This window comes from Corvus moneduloides, chromosome 4 (genome assembly GCF_009650955.1).
Source record: "Corvus moneduloides isolate bCorMon1 chromosome 4, bCorMon1.pri, whole genome shotgun sequence".
Taxonomy (NCBI): Eukaryota; Metazoa; Chordata; class Aves; order Passeriformes; family Corvidae; genus Corvus; species Corvus moneduloides.
Window position 1 is genome coordinate 44,939,431 of NC_045479.1, and position 17,072 is coordinate 44,956,502.

Consider the following 17,072-nt stretch of genomic DNA (forward strand, 5'->3'; position numbering starts at 1 on the left):
CTAGCAAAGACACTAAAGTATCAAAACATACATTACGAAAACAAGATCCCTGCAGGGTGCCTTTTGTTAACAACCTTTTGTTGTGATTTCATTGAAAGTTTAATCTACCCTTTGTTTTAGGCCTTGCTTTTTCTACAGTCACAATTACAGACAGACAACATGCAATTATCAGAAACAAAAATATAGCCACAATATTCTCATTTTGGTACCCAGTCTCAAAAAGATATTATGAAGTTGAATGCCTTGATTAAGGTAGCTGTCAGCAGATGCATTTAATTTTACAGCCATACTGATTTTTTCAAAGTACAAAAGCAAGTAAGAAACAAAAGGCTCCTTGCATCTAAATTGAGGTTTTATACATGGACTAAATAAGCTTATTCATCTTTATAACTGTTTTAAAAGCATATCCTCAAAAAATAGCTATAATTAAGTTTTCATTTTTATTGAAGGGGGTTCATTCTGATAGTGGTCATGGGGTATAAGAATCTGAGTGGGGACAGACTGGGATAGAAGATGAAGTCTGGCAGCACTCAAATAATTACTTCTTGCTCCAGTTTTAAGTCCAGTCTTTGCAAAAGACAGAGTACTATAGTTCTTCTCTTAAGCCTAAATAACTGAATTTGATATACCAAGCTAATTTTTCTTTCTTTTAATGCATCACAAGTTAGAATGTACAGCCACATTCTAGTCATGTGCAGCACTTTGAATTGGAATATGTGATTTCACTGGAACCATTACTACTCTGTGGCTGTTAGACGGTTTGCATCAGAAAACAGGTGGATATGGTGGAGAGTTTCACTAATTGTATTCTAAAAATTGATGCCCAAAACACAGCAGAAGTCACATCATGAAGAACTATCAGGAAATCAAGAGGAACAAAACTTTTTAATCAGACACTCAATGGACGACAATGGCCATATCCTCCTGAAACCTGCAGAAGACTAATGATCTCATCCAGAGTGTCCCCAGGGAGGCTGATTTCAGTTTCCACTGTTAAACAATCCCATAAATGTTGGTAGAACAGTTTCACTGTGTTAGTGCATCCAGTTACACATGAAAACCACAGGTCTTAAAAACATAGTTTCTAAGCTGACCTTCACGGGACACAAATCAGTTTCAAATTGCTTCTTCAGATGGATCCAAAAGCCAAACATTTGCCATGATCATGTGTAAATACTCAGTATTTACAGAAAACAGAGAAATACAAATTTTTCTTCATTAAGGGGAGATTGGTGCATGACAATTTCAGTGGTCTTCTATGATGGCGTTACAGCATTGGTGGATGAGGAAAGAGCAACTGCCATCATCTACCTGGAACTGTACAAAGCATTTAACATTGTACCACATGACATCCTTGCTCCCAAACTGGAGAGACATGGATTTGATGGATGGACAACTGGGTGAATAAGGAATTGGCTGGATGGCACTCAAAGAGTTCTGATCAGTCACTTGTGACGAGTTATGTTCCCACAGGTCAGTACTGGGACCGGCACTGTGTCACATCGGTGTCAGTGACACGGACACTGGCATCGAGTGCACCTCAGTAAGGTTGCCAACATCAAACTGTGTGGTAGAATCAACAGGCTGGAGGGAAGGGATGACATCCAGAGGGAGCTTCACAGGCTTGAGGGGTGGGCCAGTGCAAATCTCATGAAGTTCAACAAGGCCAAGCGCAAGGTCTTGCACCTGGGTCAGGGCAATCCCAAGCACAAGTACAGGATGGGCAGAGAATGGATTAAATTAAATCCTCTCCTTGGCAGAGGAGCCCTGGGGAGAAAGACTTGCAGGTGTTGGTGGACAAGAAGCTCAACATGACCTGGCAATGGGCACTTGCAGCCCAGAAAACCAAACATGCCTTGGGCTTCAAAAAAAGCAGTGTGGCCAGTAGGGCAAGAGAGGGGATTCTGGCCCTCTGCTCCACTCTCATTAGACCCCACTTGTAGTGCTGCAACCAAGTCTGGGAGCCCCAAAAGAAGGACATAGACCTGTTGGAGGGAGTCCAGAGGAGGGACACAAAGATGACCAGAGGGCTGGAAAACCTCTCCTATGAGGACAGGCTGAGAGAGGTGGGGTTGTTCCAAATGGGGAAGAGAAGGCTACAGGGAGACTTACTGCAGCCTTCCAGAACCTAAAGGGAGCTACGAGAGAGGTGGAGAGGGACTTTTCACAAAGGCATGTAGTGATAGGACAAGGAGGAATGGCTTTAAACTGAAAGAGGGTAGGTTTAGACTATATACAGGGAAGAAATTCTTTCCTGTAAGGGTGGTGAGGCACTGGAGCAGGATGTTCTGAGCAGTTGTGGATGTCCCATCACTGGAAGTGTTCAAGACCAGTTTGAATGGGGCTTTGAGCAACCTGGTCTAGTGAAAGGTGTTGGCAGAGGGGTTGGAAAGAGATGATCTTTAAATTCCCTTCCAACCTATGCCATTCTACAATTCTATGAGAAAGATGAGTCAGAAGTTAAGCTAAGTACATCAGCAAATTCTAAGGCACAAATTTAAACATGCCATTAGGGAGAAATACGATTTAAAAAAAGTACTCCAGCATTCCAGGAAGGAAAATAATTTCATTACACTAATCATCACATTTATTTTAGAAAACTCAATTGATTTTTGGAATCCAGCCATGACAAAGTCTGTGAACTCTGGCTGTGAGCATGAGCAGCTGAAACACTCATTTTTTGATCTCCATTGAACCTTGCGGGCTTTCAGTGTTCACATCTTGCACAAAACCACTGCCTGACACTGCAATTTCTCTATGCACCATGTTTTTGGTGAGATGGAATCTTTACAGCTTTCCCAAAGAAATGAGAACTGACCATGCTTTGGGCTATGATTTTGCGAGGCCTTTGCACACTGAAGCAAGGATGCAAGACTGAATTTCTACATCGATAATCTGAAATGTTTCCTTCTGTTGTATGAATAATAGTCCACAATGTGCATGCTGATGTAATTGCAATACTTGGAACTTCTATCTTGGGGTAGCTGTCTCAATTATCTATCTATTTATATTTATATGTTATATATTTATCTTTGAGCACTTTTTTCTGCCTGTATGATCACATAATGCATATTATGTGACATCTACACTCATCCTGATTTTGGAGTGGACCAAGAATGAGGCCTAGGCTAGCTGTAAATGCTAAAGATAAAAAACAAATTCTAATAACAAACAAAGGAAGAAAGGTAAAGCACTCAAGCAGAAAGAGGTCAAAGATATAGCAGCAACCACGTCACTGATTCTGCTCTTCTGGAAAATCTTCTAGTGCCTGAGTGGGGGAAGAGGTGTCTCCCGCTCAGAAAGATCTCTGCAGAAAGTGGAGAGAAGGTGCAAAAAAGGACTTGCTCCAACTGTGGTTGAACTGAGAACTGCAGCTGCTCATTCAGAGAAAAGAACTTTTTGGAATTTCCTAGGGAAAATTTTCATCTAAGAATTAGAGCTTTTCAGTTTTTTGCATTGAATGTGATTTGGTGAAAGTATTGTCATTTGGGAGTACTGTTATTACTGAAACACTGGAGACACTGCACTTTAAGAAGTTTTATTAAAGCTATACACTGGATGAAATATTTTTAGTAATTCGTGATATACCTCTTTCTCAGTAACAGAGATGGAATAAAATGTACTGTTAGAAAGAGGTGAAGATGGGTTGCCATATCCATCCAATTACAAAGGCTACACTTAGGAATCTAGCAATTACATAGGAATAAAACCAGGCTATTTTTCTAACAGGCTATCAACTACTGAATTGCAAGTATCTACCAAATATAACTCAAAAAGCTTAAACATGCTGAGGAACTGAAAAGGTATGGTATGAAATACATACGTACTACAGTGGTTCAGAGAATTTAAATCCAAATTAAAGATGAAATTTATGTCTATGGGCCCAGTCCAAAACCCCATTGTAGCTAATGGATGATGCTTTTCTCTCTTCAATATAACTATCTTTTAGCCAGATTGGTCTTTGAATATTGTTTTACAACCACAGGACATTAAATGTTTCCACACTAGAACTTACCAGGGGAACGGTGTTAGTGCAGGGGTGTTAGGAGCTCCCTTCCTCTCCTCTGTTACTGTCTCAAGTGCGTGGTTGTGCGTGTGGATGTAGATGAGCACGTGTTCTACCTCATGTGAGAGGAAAGCTGCCACTCTATACTCACTCTCCTCCTCTGCCAACCCTTCTCTTATTCATGCAAATACAAATAAGAAACAAACTGTGTTTTTGTTTGATCTGTAGGAGTCTCCATCAGGAAAAAATAGGATGAGATCACTTTATGTAACTCAAATGAGACAAATAAAGAACCTAATCATCAAGCTGAAGTGATCTGACAATTACAGTTTGTTGCTTAGGTTTTGGGTTATCTATTTTTGAATCTCAGAGCTCAGAGCTCCCTAAACTTAATTGTATCTCCCTCAAATGCTTTGCCTTCTGAGAAGAAAAGTGACATGAAGAGTGATTTGTCTCACTATTCACGACTAGGGTGTGGGAAAACACATGACACAGCCTTTCCAAATAGACTGGCACAAGAAAGCTACAAATTTCTTCCTTGATAGTTGAGACAGATGGGAGACTTCCACCCGCATGCCCTCCCATATGCACACCTTTTCTCTGCTCATATATAAGTCGTGTCATGCAAAGCATCTACCCCTCATGCAGTGCATTAATAGTCTATGAATAACATGCTCCATGTGGCCACATGGGAGGCCTGTGGAGTGACTGCTGTCTCTAAGATGCTCCCAGAAAAGCCAGGGGAAGATTGAGACAGACCACAGTGTTAGAGCAGCAAATGCTACCTTGGAAGCCACCCTCCCCACAGCTGACCTAGGGCCCCAGATCATCCTTGCCCTTTCTCTCTTGCTTCTGCAAACACAGCAGCATTTTGGGCTGTTGCTGGGTGGGAGGAAGGGAAGAAGGAGAAGGCAGACATGTTCTGCTAGGGACTGAGTAACACTTCCAGCTGAAAGCCGTGCCTGCTGAGGAGAGCAGATTGGTGAGAGAACCCTGAATTGCTGACACAATAGTTTTCATGCACTGAGGAGTGGGGGCATCTGAGAACAAAGTCCAAAAATGTGTCTGACTCATGTGGTTGCCAAGCTTCAACCATTCTGGTGAATTTTCATCATTTTTACTTTTCCATACTAGACACTGTAAAAGCACTTTGTTATCCAAGTGGAAAAGTTTTCCTCAGGACACAAACCGGAGCATTTGTACAGGATCAAACATAGATTTGAAGAAAAACTTTTGTGCAAATATTTTTGATAATACAATATTTTTGTATTTATGCAATGTTTTCAAATATTCAAAATAATAAATAATGAAAATTAAAAATAGGCAGAAACCTTAAACAACTCTCATTTATACAAAAGAAAGTTCAGCACTCTGTATTAGGATGAATTATTTTCAAAATTTTTTCATGCTAACAAATTGTATTTTCACAGCATAGCTTACCAAAAATACCCAGAAATTAAATAAATGCTCTCAAAAATATTTTAGTCATCTCTTGAAAAATTATAATCATACTTCTTGATGGGCAGACTAAATGTAACGATTACTATGCATGGACAGTTTTATCCTGACAGAATATATTTAACAATGCCACATCAGATTAGTAGTCAGATCACTCAGTATAAATCATCAATGGAGGACCTTAGTAAATATTTTGTATTGAGACAAAAAGGAAATAATAAGAAACTCATTTATTGTTCTGCTTAGGTTATTCACTTGAGTTACAGTATAAGATTTACTTTGAACAATAATATTGGAAAATATTTTTATGTTCTTTTACACTATTTATGCTATTTACCAGGAAATCTGCCTCACCTTTTAATGATTCCAGGTTTCTGTCCAGTAGCCAGTACCTTATTTCAAGATAAATTACTTAAATATTAAATAATTAATAGATAAATTTAAAAACCTCCAAACCAGGGAGAGAATACCGTATGTGTATCTAAATGCACATATATTATAGATACAATAATTTCATTGCTTCATGCAGTTTTATTTGTGGGACTGCATCACAAAAACTTTTACTCAAACTTAATGAAAGGTTTGGTTTATTTCAGTTAGTACACAACTTAAGTTGACAAAGCTCTAATGCAGTTAGTTTTTCTCAGTGCAGCCTATAATGAAAAGAATGAATATTTTGAGAAGCTGTCTTTTGAAACAAATTTATGAATTAAATTCATATATGTGAAAAGAACATAATTGTCCAGTATAAATTTATCATCTTGATTATGAAAACATTGAATATGGAAATATAAATTATCAAACCAAATGTTCAAATAGGTGCATAATAGAAAATCTCTTCTAGAAACTGTTTTATTTCTTTGTGGGAGATGTGGCTATCTCATGAGGAAGCTTTCTCTTCTTCCAGGACAAAATATTGTCCAATTAAAAACACTAACCTAAGCTATGTTTGACACAATCCACCATAAATATATGTACATGAATTAGAACTCTCTAGCAATTCTGCACAATTACTTTGAATAAAAGCTTCTAAACCTATACTAGGCTGATTTGCTAAGTTAAACTATTGTGATTCTTAACACATATTTCTGAGCATGTGTAGTGTTATTTTTTATTAAAGAAAGCTAACGAGAGCTTATGGAAATACATACTAATAGAAGAATATTTAGTTTTTGAAGTCAAACAGCAAACATAGAGAATCACAAATTTACAGTTATCCGTATTACTTTATTTGTTTTCCATGTTGGTATCTGTTTTGCATTGTTTCAGACAAGAATCCTGTGTCAAAGCACAATTGTCTTTATTGCACCGATAAAGACAAATCATTGTGTACACATACAATGAATGTCTAGCCAGAGACATCACAGAAATGGATTCCAGCCTGCAACTTGCATATTCAAATGTTCCGCTTGTATAAATTGTTCTGTCACCCTGTCTGCAACCAAGATTCAGCTGCACAATCCACTGTTATCGCTACAATCCCCCATTTTGATAATCTACCTTTGAATATCAATTTTCTGTTCCCTGGTTACACAGACTTCAGCAGCTCTTTTCCTCTGTTCCAGTAAACTGGTTTCTTTTTGACGGTGCTCTGTTTTTCCCTATAGCTGAAAGTTCACATGAAGAATTCTTTATGCCTTGCTCATTATAAACCCTCCATGCTGTTAACATAATTTTTGTCTGTTAGGAAAATTTTGAGGACAATTAATGTTGGAGCAGTTTGTCAAAAGAGAATATTCAGGTCTCGCCTCTTGAGCAAAGCGTGCACACAGCGCAGAGATGTCCTGATGAATTTATTCCAACTACTATGCTCGGTTGTCCACAGGACGTGGCGGGTCACTGCAAAAGACTCTAAGGAGGACACAGTAATTTCAGGCACAATTTAGGCAGAGGTAACCCCAGGCCTTGGTGGCAGAGAGCTGTATGTTCACACAGGCAATGCCTATACAGCCTGAGCACATACTGTGGCATTGGTGTGGGCTGCCTCTAACAACATCACGTGGGCATAATGCTGGGGAGAGCTTGCTCCTGTGCAGATGTGCAGGGGAGACCTTTAGCGCAGGTTGGACTTATTAAATGTTTGCAGGAAAATAAAAAAATTATTTGCAAAACAAGCAGTCTTCTCAAAGTCTAATTCTGCCTCTGATTCCTCTAATATCCAACACCAAAATTAAGTACAGTTCTCTATTGTCTTATTTATTCATCTTACCACTAGCTATAGCTATTGGCTTGTCATCAGTCTTGTCCAAGGTCTTTATTTGACTTCATTCAACAAACTTCTTTTCTTTTTGCTTCTTCCAAATGCCAATCCTCTCATGTCATATATAATTTGTCTCTCCTAAATCAGCCAAGTTACCAACATATCCAAAAAATATAAATCAGCCTGTTTCAAGTCATGCTTATAATTTTTCAATACTGATGGTAATGACAAAGCACTGGAGACAGTGGTCAGTAGAGAGACTCATCTGACTGCAGGTGGTGCAGATATTTAACTCCTTGTGTGTATCTTTCTTTTGCAACCCACAAACATGTCTGCACATCTTGGTAATTCCATCAGGGTTCAAGATACTTCATTGCTTCCTAGACATCCTCTTGACAACACACTTTCTTAAATCCATGGGAAAGTGTGTTTGTATTTGCATTGTATCACTTATCAATAAAAGTGTTACGCAAAACTGCCTCAGAATGGCGGAATTAGCCATGAGCAGAGCTGGAAATTACCAAAATGGAGACCTTTTTTATGAAAAAAAAGACAACCTCTGACTTCAAAAAAAGTTGAAGGCACTTCAAAGTACTCCTTAGTGATGGGCTACACAAAGGCAAATAGCAACTGATCATTCTTTAGCTAGATGAGCTACGTGGAAGAATTATATTGTGAAGACATTCAGAAGTCAGCCAGAATCCTCAGGAGCAACCAACAAGCGATTGCTGACAATGTTTCCAGAGAATGATTTAAAACAGGACATGATAAGATAAATCAAAACCTTTGTGAATTAGTTGCATTGGAGAGCTGTAAACATTTCCACATGAGAAACAGAGCAGCCACATCATTAACTACCATAAATAAGTGGATGGTGCCTTCACCCTCTTTACAATCCCTCTATCTTTGGTACATTTATAGAAGGTTTCTAATTTTGCAAAGTAAACCCGAAAATAAAAGAGGCATTAGCAGAAAAACAAGTCTAGTTTGTATCTAAGGTTTTCATTTCATCAACCACTTTAGACTGTGTATCACATATCTATACCAGGAATAATTAAAACACAGTGCACAGTACTACACTAGCTCTAAACAGTACTACACTAGCTCTAAAAAGGTGTGCTACTAGAAAATGTCCTGAATAAATGGGTTTTGACCCACTGGTATCTGTGAAGGACATATTGTTGAGGATGTTTCATTTAGGACATTTCAGAAATGAGGCTATACACATCACATTGCTTAAGCAACAATAAAGTAAATGCAAATACCCCATGTTACCATGCATAACATTATCGCTCCTTTATTTTTCCAACCTAGTGGAGAAAAAAAAATCTACTTTTACTGATGTCTAACTTGCACTATATAAATAATGTCTACAGAATATAGACTGTCATCCAGGGCTATTTTATTTCACTGCTTAAAGCCAAAAATAAAACCATTTATGTCATCCTTTAGGTTTTGAGCATACCTTTTAGTATGAGACTCATTCATGAAAACCCATATTGTTTTTATTTATCTCCATATTAAACTTTTGGTAGGATTTGTTAGTGTGAATATTATTTGAAATAAAATACTGATTTGTAACATTTCAGAGTAGAAGAAGTCAAAAAATCGTTTGCAACAATATTTAAGTAATTTTAATACTGTTTTATAGGTCTCCCTGTCTAGCATATAAATTTGAAAACTATCATGTCACCTTGCTTTTAATCTTTTTTTTCCCATTTTTTCAGTCTTTTAATGCAGTTAAGTTTTTTTCTTTTCAGTCTTTCAGACAAAGCTATTCTTCAGACAAGGGTGAAAAAAATCAATGATGTTTTAGACTGAGCTTTTTGCTCAGATGACACTGTAATTGTTGGTAGCCCACTTGGCACCTGTCTGTGAATTTTTTCAATACATCTACTTTACCTTTTTGCCCACCCCTGAACACTGAGACACAATCTTCCTCTGCACATCCTGCAACGATGACAAGGAGCTGTTCGAACCCCCCCACCCCCATCCATAACTCAAGAATTCAGTCACATTATTTTTTTCACCTAGTTTTCTAAGATCCCTCTTTCATGCATTTTTCAAATTATTAACTTAATCTTTAAATTCTGTCACATCACTAATATTTATGATGTATATAAATAATGAAGACTACTTCGAACATTAAATAATGGAACTCCCTGGCCTTATCAACGTAGCAGAAAATTATTATTTTATTCATAACATTCACTGCACATTGCTGAGATGATTTCTAAACGTTAGCACACTTAGTCTTACTAGTTTTCTTAATTGCATTCAGCAAAGAACTTTGTCAAACCCTTGGGAAAGTCCAAATAAATTAGATCAAGCATTTCTTCCTCGTCCATTATTTTGATGACATGTGCAAAGAGTTCTAACAGATCCGAGAAGGTTTTCCTTCAGCAAATATTCCCCAGTTTCCTTTAGCAGAAATTAATCTAGAGTTTTGTTCATAATTTCATTATTGACGCTATATTGATATATAATGATATATAATATACAATTATATAATATATTCAATCGATTTAGCTAAAATTGAACTCAGACTTAGGATAGACTTAGGCCAGTAGGATAATTCTAGTTTGCTGGGAAAAAAAAAAAAAGGCAGAAAAAGCAAAACAATATCCAAATTTTAATATTCATTTTTTCAATAGGCAATTAAGTGCTAATAAAACTTGCATCAGCTCAACCCCTTCAGCTCCTTATCAACTTCGTGTGTAGCCGATCAGCCATCTGATTCTGCTTTCTCTTCAAATTTCTCTTATTATTTCCTTTATTGCCTCAACTTAACAGAATAGCTCATTTTTATTCCTTAAAAGTACGAGATACTTCATTGCATTTTCTGTAGAGACTCCATACAAATAAATATCTGATATCTGATAGATATTTTGATTGAAAAAAATCTTTGCTATTTCTTAAATCTTCAGCCATAAGGTATTCAGACTGCTTCTTAGAATATACATTTTCCATCTTCCATTTTTCCTGTCATAATTTGTGTTCTGTTTCAATCGCTACACTTGTCTGGAATTTATCTGGAAGAGGCTACATTTGAGGTGAAATAAACTCTTAACCCTCACAAATATTTGCATTGATTTATTAATATTTTTCTTAATCATCTGAGACTGACTTGACATTTTAAATCCTATTCATGTGGTAATTCAAGGAATTACTATAATTAATTTCACAAAAGGAAATTCACATATCTATTTTATTACAAGGAATGACAGTGGGACACCCAAATGTTATCATATATAGCAAGAATTTTGCAACTCAATTACAAAGTGTCAAAATAGAATAAAAGAAAACATATAAATCAATCTAATAATTATATTTCCACACCAATTATTTTGATTAGGAATTCCTTACTTATGTGCCGTTTTTGCATTGTTTAATATTTTGTTAGAAGAGTTTTACCTCTTTTTCTTCAACATTATCTCTTTCTGCCACTGACAGTCAAAGAAGATATTTTTTTGCAATTTTCTATAAAAGGTTTATTTACAGTAATTTGATTTTACTATTTTCCTACCAGAATAAAATGATCCTAATGTTTCCTTTCTTCCAGAAAGCTCTGGCAGACTTTCCCCAGTCTGGGTAGGGTTTGTCCTGAAGCATCATATCTGTGACCTATAGGGAAAGAAGAAACAGTAGACAGTTACATGGGTGTCACATAAGACAGTACTAGCAAGGACTTTAGGAACGGTTTTATTTTATGTATGGGACACTTGCATCAGTTCTGGTAATTATAATAAACAGTAGAATAATAGTAATAATTGTGTTATTTACAGTCAAAATAACCTATATTGGCCTACATATTCTGCCTCCAGAAGTGCATGCAGCTCCTTAAGAAACAATGAAACCTGTAGAGGTCCAAAGATAAGAAGGTAAGAGGAACCAGTCTAAAAGTTACAGCAACCTATAGGACACAAGTTACATCCCCTGCGACTGTGAAGCTTTCTGGCCCAATCTGGGAGAGGGAAACCACCTCCCTGAGAGCAGCATCAGCAGAATTTCCACTCTTGAAATCAGAACTGCAGCTAGGGAGTGGAAGCCTGTGAATTAAGCGCTATATAACATTTATAATCTCCTCTCAGTTCCTGCTAGCAGTATAAAAAGCACACTTGGGACTGGCAACAGAAAAAAACCTTAAAACTTGCAAAAAAATTTTAAAAGTATGAAATATTTATTCTCATTTTCATAATTCCTATCTAAAGAGACCATCTGTTTTTCTGTCCAGAGATTCATATGTATGCAGTACTTCTGGGTGGTACATGAAAGTATTAAAAATTACTTTCAGCTTGGTGAGGGAGGTGAATACCCCTCAGGCATGTGCTTCTTTGGGGAGCTCTGCTTTCATATCCATTTACTTCAAATTAACTGTACTAAAAAGCACCTAAATTTACATCACAATAAACTCATAAATTCCATTGTGCAAACAATCGAGAGTGGAAAAACTACCCATTTGTAAAGATTAAAGAAATAACTAAACAGATAAAGGACATGGGGGTGACCACCTGCTTCAAAACGCAGATAAGTAAAACAAATTCTATCTCTCATTGTTATCAGTACAGAGTGGGAAATTACTATGTGTTTTGATCAAAATGAAAATAAGTGTTAGGGTTTCAGAAGGAAATAACTTCAATCTGAAGGCAAAATTTCTTGCTTTTACTTTCTACACAGATGTTTTAAAATCTAGTTTACCATCCAGAGTGTAAGCTACGACTTTCAATCAATGGCATTAACAGTGTTTATCAAAAAGAACACGTGGCACATGAATAAATTAAAAATTGATTCAGCTTCTGAATGTTGGCTTCAAGTCCATTTGGCGTTAAAAGGGCTCAGTATATTAGCCTGGGCTGGGTCCAAAGGATAATGACTATGTTAAATAAATAGAAATGCACATTCTAGGATTTTATTATTCCATCAAACCTAACCTCAACAAAGAACAGATAATATCCCAAAATACTACCTTTAATAACTATATTATGTAGGTAAATCTTTTCTCAGATCAGCAAGCTATAATATTTTTTAACATCCCTATTATCTAAATAAATATTTCTATAAATATTTAATGCTGAACAAGACCCCTGTAAAGATTTAATTCACTACTTTAGTAACACTTTTTTTCCTCTTATGAAGAGTCTACTTAGTAATGAATATTTGCAAAGAAGAACAGATGTTTCAAGATTTTTTTTCAAGTTTCAAAATAGTTTCTCCAGATGCTTTCTGGGACATTATTATTATATTTGGGAGAAGGATGCAATTTGCAGCTCTATGACCAATTATTAGAGGAGCATGTTTCATAAGAATGACATTTGTGATGGAGATGTTTTCTGAGGAAAATGGCAAGATGAGGCAGGAAATGTTCTTTCTGATATCAAATAGTTGGTCTTTCATCTCCCAACTTTGGCATTTATTTAAAGTCATATCACCAGATCAATGTCAGGTTGGTTGCAGCTAAATTGGCTGAAGCAGAAACGGTCATTAAAGGGATGCATTCCATAAAGAGAAATCCAATTACCTTTTGCATTAGAGAAATCAAATTCATTTTCTGGTTTGGTCAAGGACAGTCACTGTGGAAAACAGCTCACAGGAGAAAAGCACTCAACACTGTCATACAGCAGACAAGTTTTAGATATATATGAAACATCCATTGTTTTCAGAAACAGAAAAAAATATAAATTTTAATTTGATTTGCAGAACTTAGTGTAAAGAAATGTGTGAGTGTGTTTTTCTTTCTCTGTTCATATTTCCAAATCCAATTGCTTGACAGCATACATTTATCTCTGCTTTACTGGACTATGTTTGAAAACATTGCTGATGCGTGGGAATAAAAAATAATTGATCACTTTAGTAAATGCCTGCATGCAACTTACATAATCAAGATAAAATAAGGAAAGCCACTTACAATGTAATTAAGTAATGTATTTGTTTCTTGAGCTAGTAGGTGCAATATACTTTAATCAATAATTACACTGCTTCAGTTCAGAAAGGAATGGCCCGTACATACAGTCCGTGTATACACTTTCATTTTATTTAGTGTCTCATGAGGGAAACAGTTACCCTGTACTAAATTTCAAAAGCAAAGCTGTATCACACACATTGCCTGAGTTTATAAGTTACACAAATGCCACAAAAAAACCTGTTTCTATTAATAATTAGTATATCACATATATATGGCATGTTAACCTTCATTTTGCCATATAAATATGACTTTATCAACTATTCGTATTAATCACGTTATATTAATTATGAAGCTAACCCATCGTGATTTAAAAACATCTATTACTATCATTAAATTAATAGCAAAATGTATGACTAACATTTTTCTGTTGCAGAAAAGTAAAATTGTTCCTTTTGATGTTTTTAACATTTGATACAATCGTCAAATCATAGAAAGGCTTGGGTGGGAAGAGACATCACAGACCCTCTAGTTCCAACCCCACCCTGCCAGGGGCAGGGACACCTTGCACTAGACTTGTTCAGAGCCCCATCCACCCTGGCCTATGATAAATACTACTATACAATATATAATTCAATAATTTGAAAAATGATGCCGTATCACATAGAAGAAAGAATCTGGGATTCAAAATCATTCAGAACAAGTAACTTACTGAGACAAGAAGTGCAGAAAACAAAATCATAAAAAACTTTAAAAAAAAACCCAATAAAAGAGTAAGACACCTAAGATACCTGAGATATACCAAGTGGAGCAGTAAGATACCTCAAGGATCATTTATTCCTTCCATTCAGTTACTCTTTGAGCTTATGGTTCAGGATACTCTGCACATACTTTACATCTCTCCTTAGATCCTCATAGCAAATGATGCTGCCTTGTACCTCACAGGGTCCTTCCCAGCAGAGGCAACCTCTGCACTGGGAGTTTCAGGTAAGGCAAGTATCTCTTCTGTTATAACTGCAAGTGAAACTTCCCTTAAAAGAAAAAATAGGAGAAAATGACCAAATACTTTGGTCATGCCCACAAAATATCAACCGAATACTTCACTAGCAGGAACTATGCTATCATCTTCAGAGCACAAAGAGATGACCCACAGAAAACTGATGCAGCTCAGGCTGGTGGCCAAGCTGTTTTCATCTGACAAATTGCATTTTAGAAATGTAGAAATAGAAAAGTACATCAGTTGGTTTAATTGTAGCACTTCTTCATATAAGCAGCTGTAGAAACTGTTTCTTGCTAGAGAAATGGACTCTGGGCTTTAGGACACGATATATTCTATGCTGCAGTATTCATGAAGTGGAGACAAGCCCTAAACAGTGGCTTTTCATTGCTTTATTCATACTTGGATAAATCATCAAAACAGGGTAAGAGTAGCCCTCCAGAATTCAACAGAAGCAAAAGAATCTAAGACCCAGAAGAAAAGCCTGAAAACACAAACCAAATGGTGAAATATGACATTTTTTTAATGATTATTTTGATAAAGCGATGAGTATGCAAAAGTCTAATGGACAGTAGAACTCCAACATAAAATATCAGTGAAGAAGCTGTTTGTGTGCAGCTACTCAGCCAGGGGGACATGACACCATGGTGTTATTGCTGGAAAATGGAGTACCCTGAACAACTGCATTTGCCAAAATATATCTATCTACCACTGCTAAATATACAACTCAAATATTAGAAGGGTTTTTTTTCAATTTTTATAATTTTACAATTTTAAATATCTTATTTTAAATCATAAACCTCTTAGTAAATAGCACTAAATTAATTTCACTTGATACTCAGCCTTTAAATAGTTTATAACTTGCACATCTCCACTCACCCCAAGCTCTAAACAAAAAGCATTATTTTCAGTCCTACAACTGGGTCATTTCATTGATAAGAGTGGATGTCATAAATTCTAAAAGCTTCCAGAAACTGTAAGGAAGGCATAGTGTCAGGACAGGTCAGAGGGCAGTTTCCCATGGCAAGACCATGAACATTGCATTCCTCATCAAAGAATCCATCAATAGTTTTGCAAAGACTGAACAAGACTGAACATTGCTTGTGTGTTTCTGAAAAGTATGTGAGTTTTTTCTAGAAAAAAACTGGGGCTAAATCAGGTTAAAGTAATTATGTTTTCTGAAGTCAGAGTGTGAAGTCAATGAGAGCTAATGCATACCGCTGAGGGGATACACTCCCCTTGCTTTGCTGTTATGTGCTTTTAGGTAGGAGCTATATATAGGTGTCCCACTAACTGCACATTAATTCTTTATCATATCTCAGTCTTTAAGTACTATACTACATCACAGTGATCATATACCAAACTAGGGAAACATTTAGTACTCAGTCATTAAAAGTTCCTCTCCATCACTTTTCTCTTCTTCTTCGTGATATGTGAAAACTGTGGAGCTGTCCACCTGATGTTTAAAAGCAACCTATATCGAAAATATTTTTTTGCTTTTTCATCTGGATTGCTGGGAGAAAATTGTCTTCTCTGGATGGTGACAAATCTGATAGCCTTCTATGACGGCATGACAGGATGGGTCAATGAGGTGAGAGCAGCTGATGTTGTCTATCTCAACTCCAGCAAGGCTTTTGACTCTGTTTCCCATAATAATCTCAGGTAAGCTCAGGAATTGTGGGTTAGATGATCGGACAGTGAAGGGGGATCAAGACCTGGCTGAATGGCAGATCTCAGAGGGTCGTGATCAGCAGAATAGAATCCAGTTGGAGGCCTGTAGTCAGTGGTGTTCCCCAGGGATCAATACTAGGACCAGTCTTAACTTTTTTATCATCAGTGTGGACAAAGGGATAGAATGTACCCTCAGCAAGTTTGCAGATGATGCAAAACTCAGGGGAGTGGCTGATACACATGAAGGCTCTGCTGCCCTTCAGCAGGACCTTGGTAGGCTGGCTAGTTGGTCAGAAAGAAACTTAATGAGGTTCAGTGAGGACAAATGCAGGATCCTGCATCTGGGGAGGCATAACCCCAAGTGCCAGCACAGGCCAGGGCTGACCTCCTGGAAGCGGCTCTGTGGAGAAGGACCTGGGGGTCCTGGAGGGTGAGAGCTGACTATGAGCCAGCAGTGCCCTTGTTGCCAGGAGGGCCAATGGTGTCCTGGAGTGCATTGGGAAGAGTGTGGCCAGCAGGTCAAGGGAGGAGACCTTGCCCCTCCACTCAGCCCTAGTGACGCCACATCTGTAGTGCTGTGTCAGTTCTGGTCTCCACAGTTCAGGACAGCAAAGACCTACTGGAAAGGGTCCAGGGGAGGCTACAACGATGATGAGGGGTCTAGAGCATCTCTCTTATGAGGAGAGACTGCAGGAGCTGGGCCTGTTTAGTCTGGAGAAGAGAAGACTGAGAGGAGATCTCATTAATGCACATAAATACCTCAAAGGGTATCAAGGGGATGGTGCCAGACTCTTTTCAGTGGTGCCCAGCAACAGGACAAGGAGCAATGGCCATAAACCGA

At 37.3% G+C, this 17,072-nt stretch overlaps 1 protein-coding gene across 7 annotated transcripts in view; it reads right to left on the minus strand.

The window, feature by feature from the left end:
- TMEM117 (transmembrane protein 117) overlaps positions 1–17,072 on the minus strand; it is a 204,677-nt gene that overhangs the window by 65,558 nt on the left and 122,047 nt on the right. For all 7 annotated transcript variants that reach the window (XM_032106939.1, XM_032106938.1, XM_032106937.1 and 4 more), the window contains one exon: positions 11,191–11,288. In XM_032106939.1, coding sequence (XP_031962830.1) covers positions 11,191–11,288 — 98 coding nt within the window. The remainder of the gene's footprint in view (positions 1–11,190; positions 11,289–17,072) is intronic.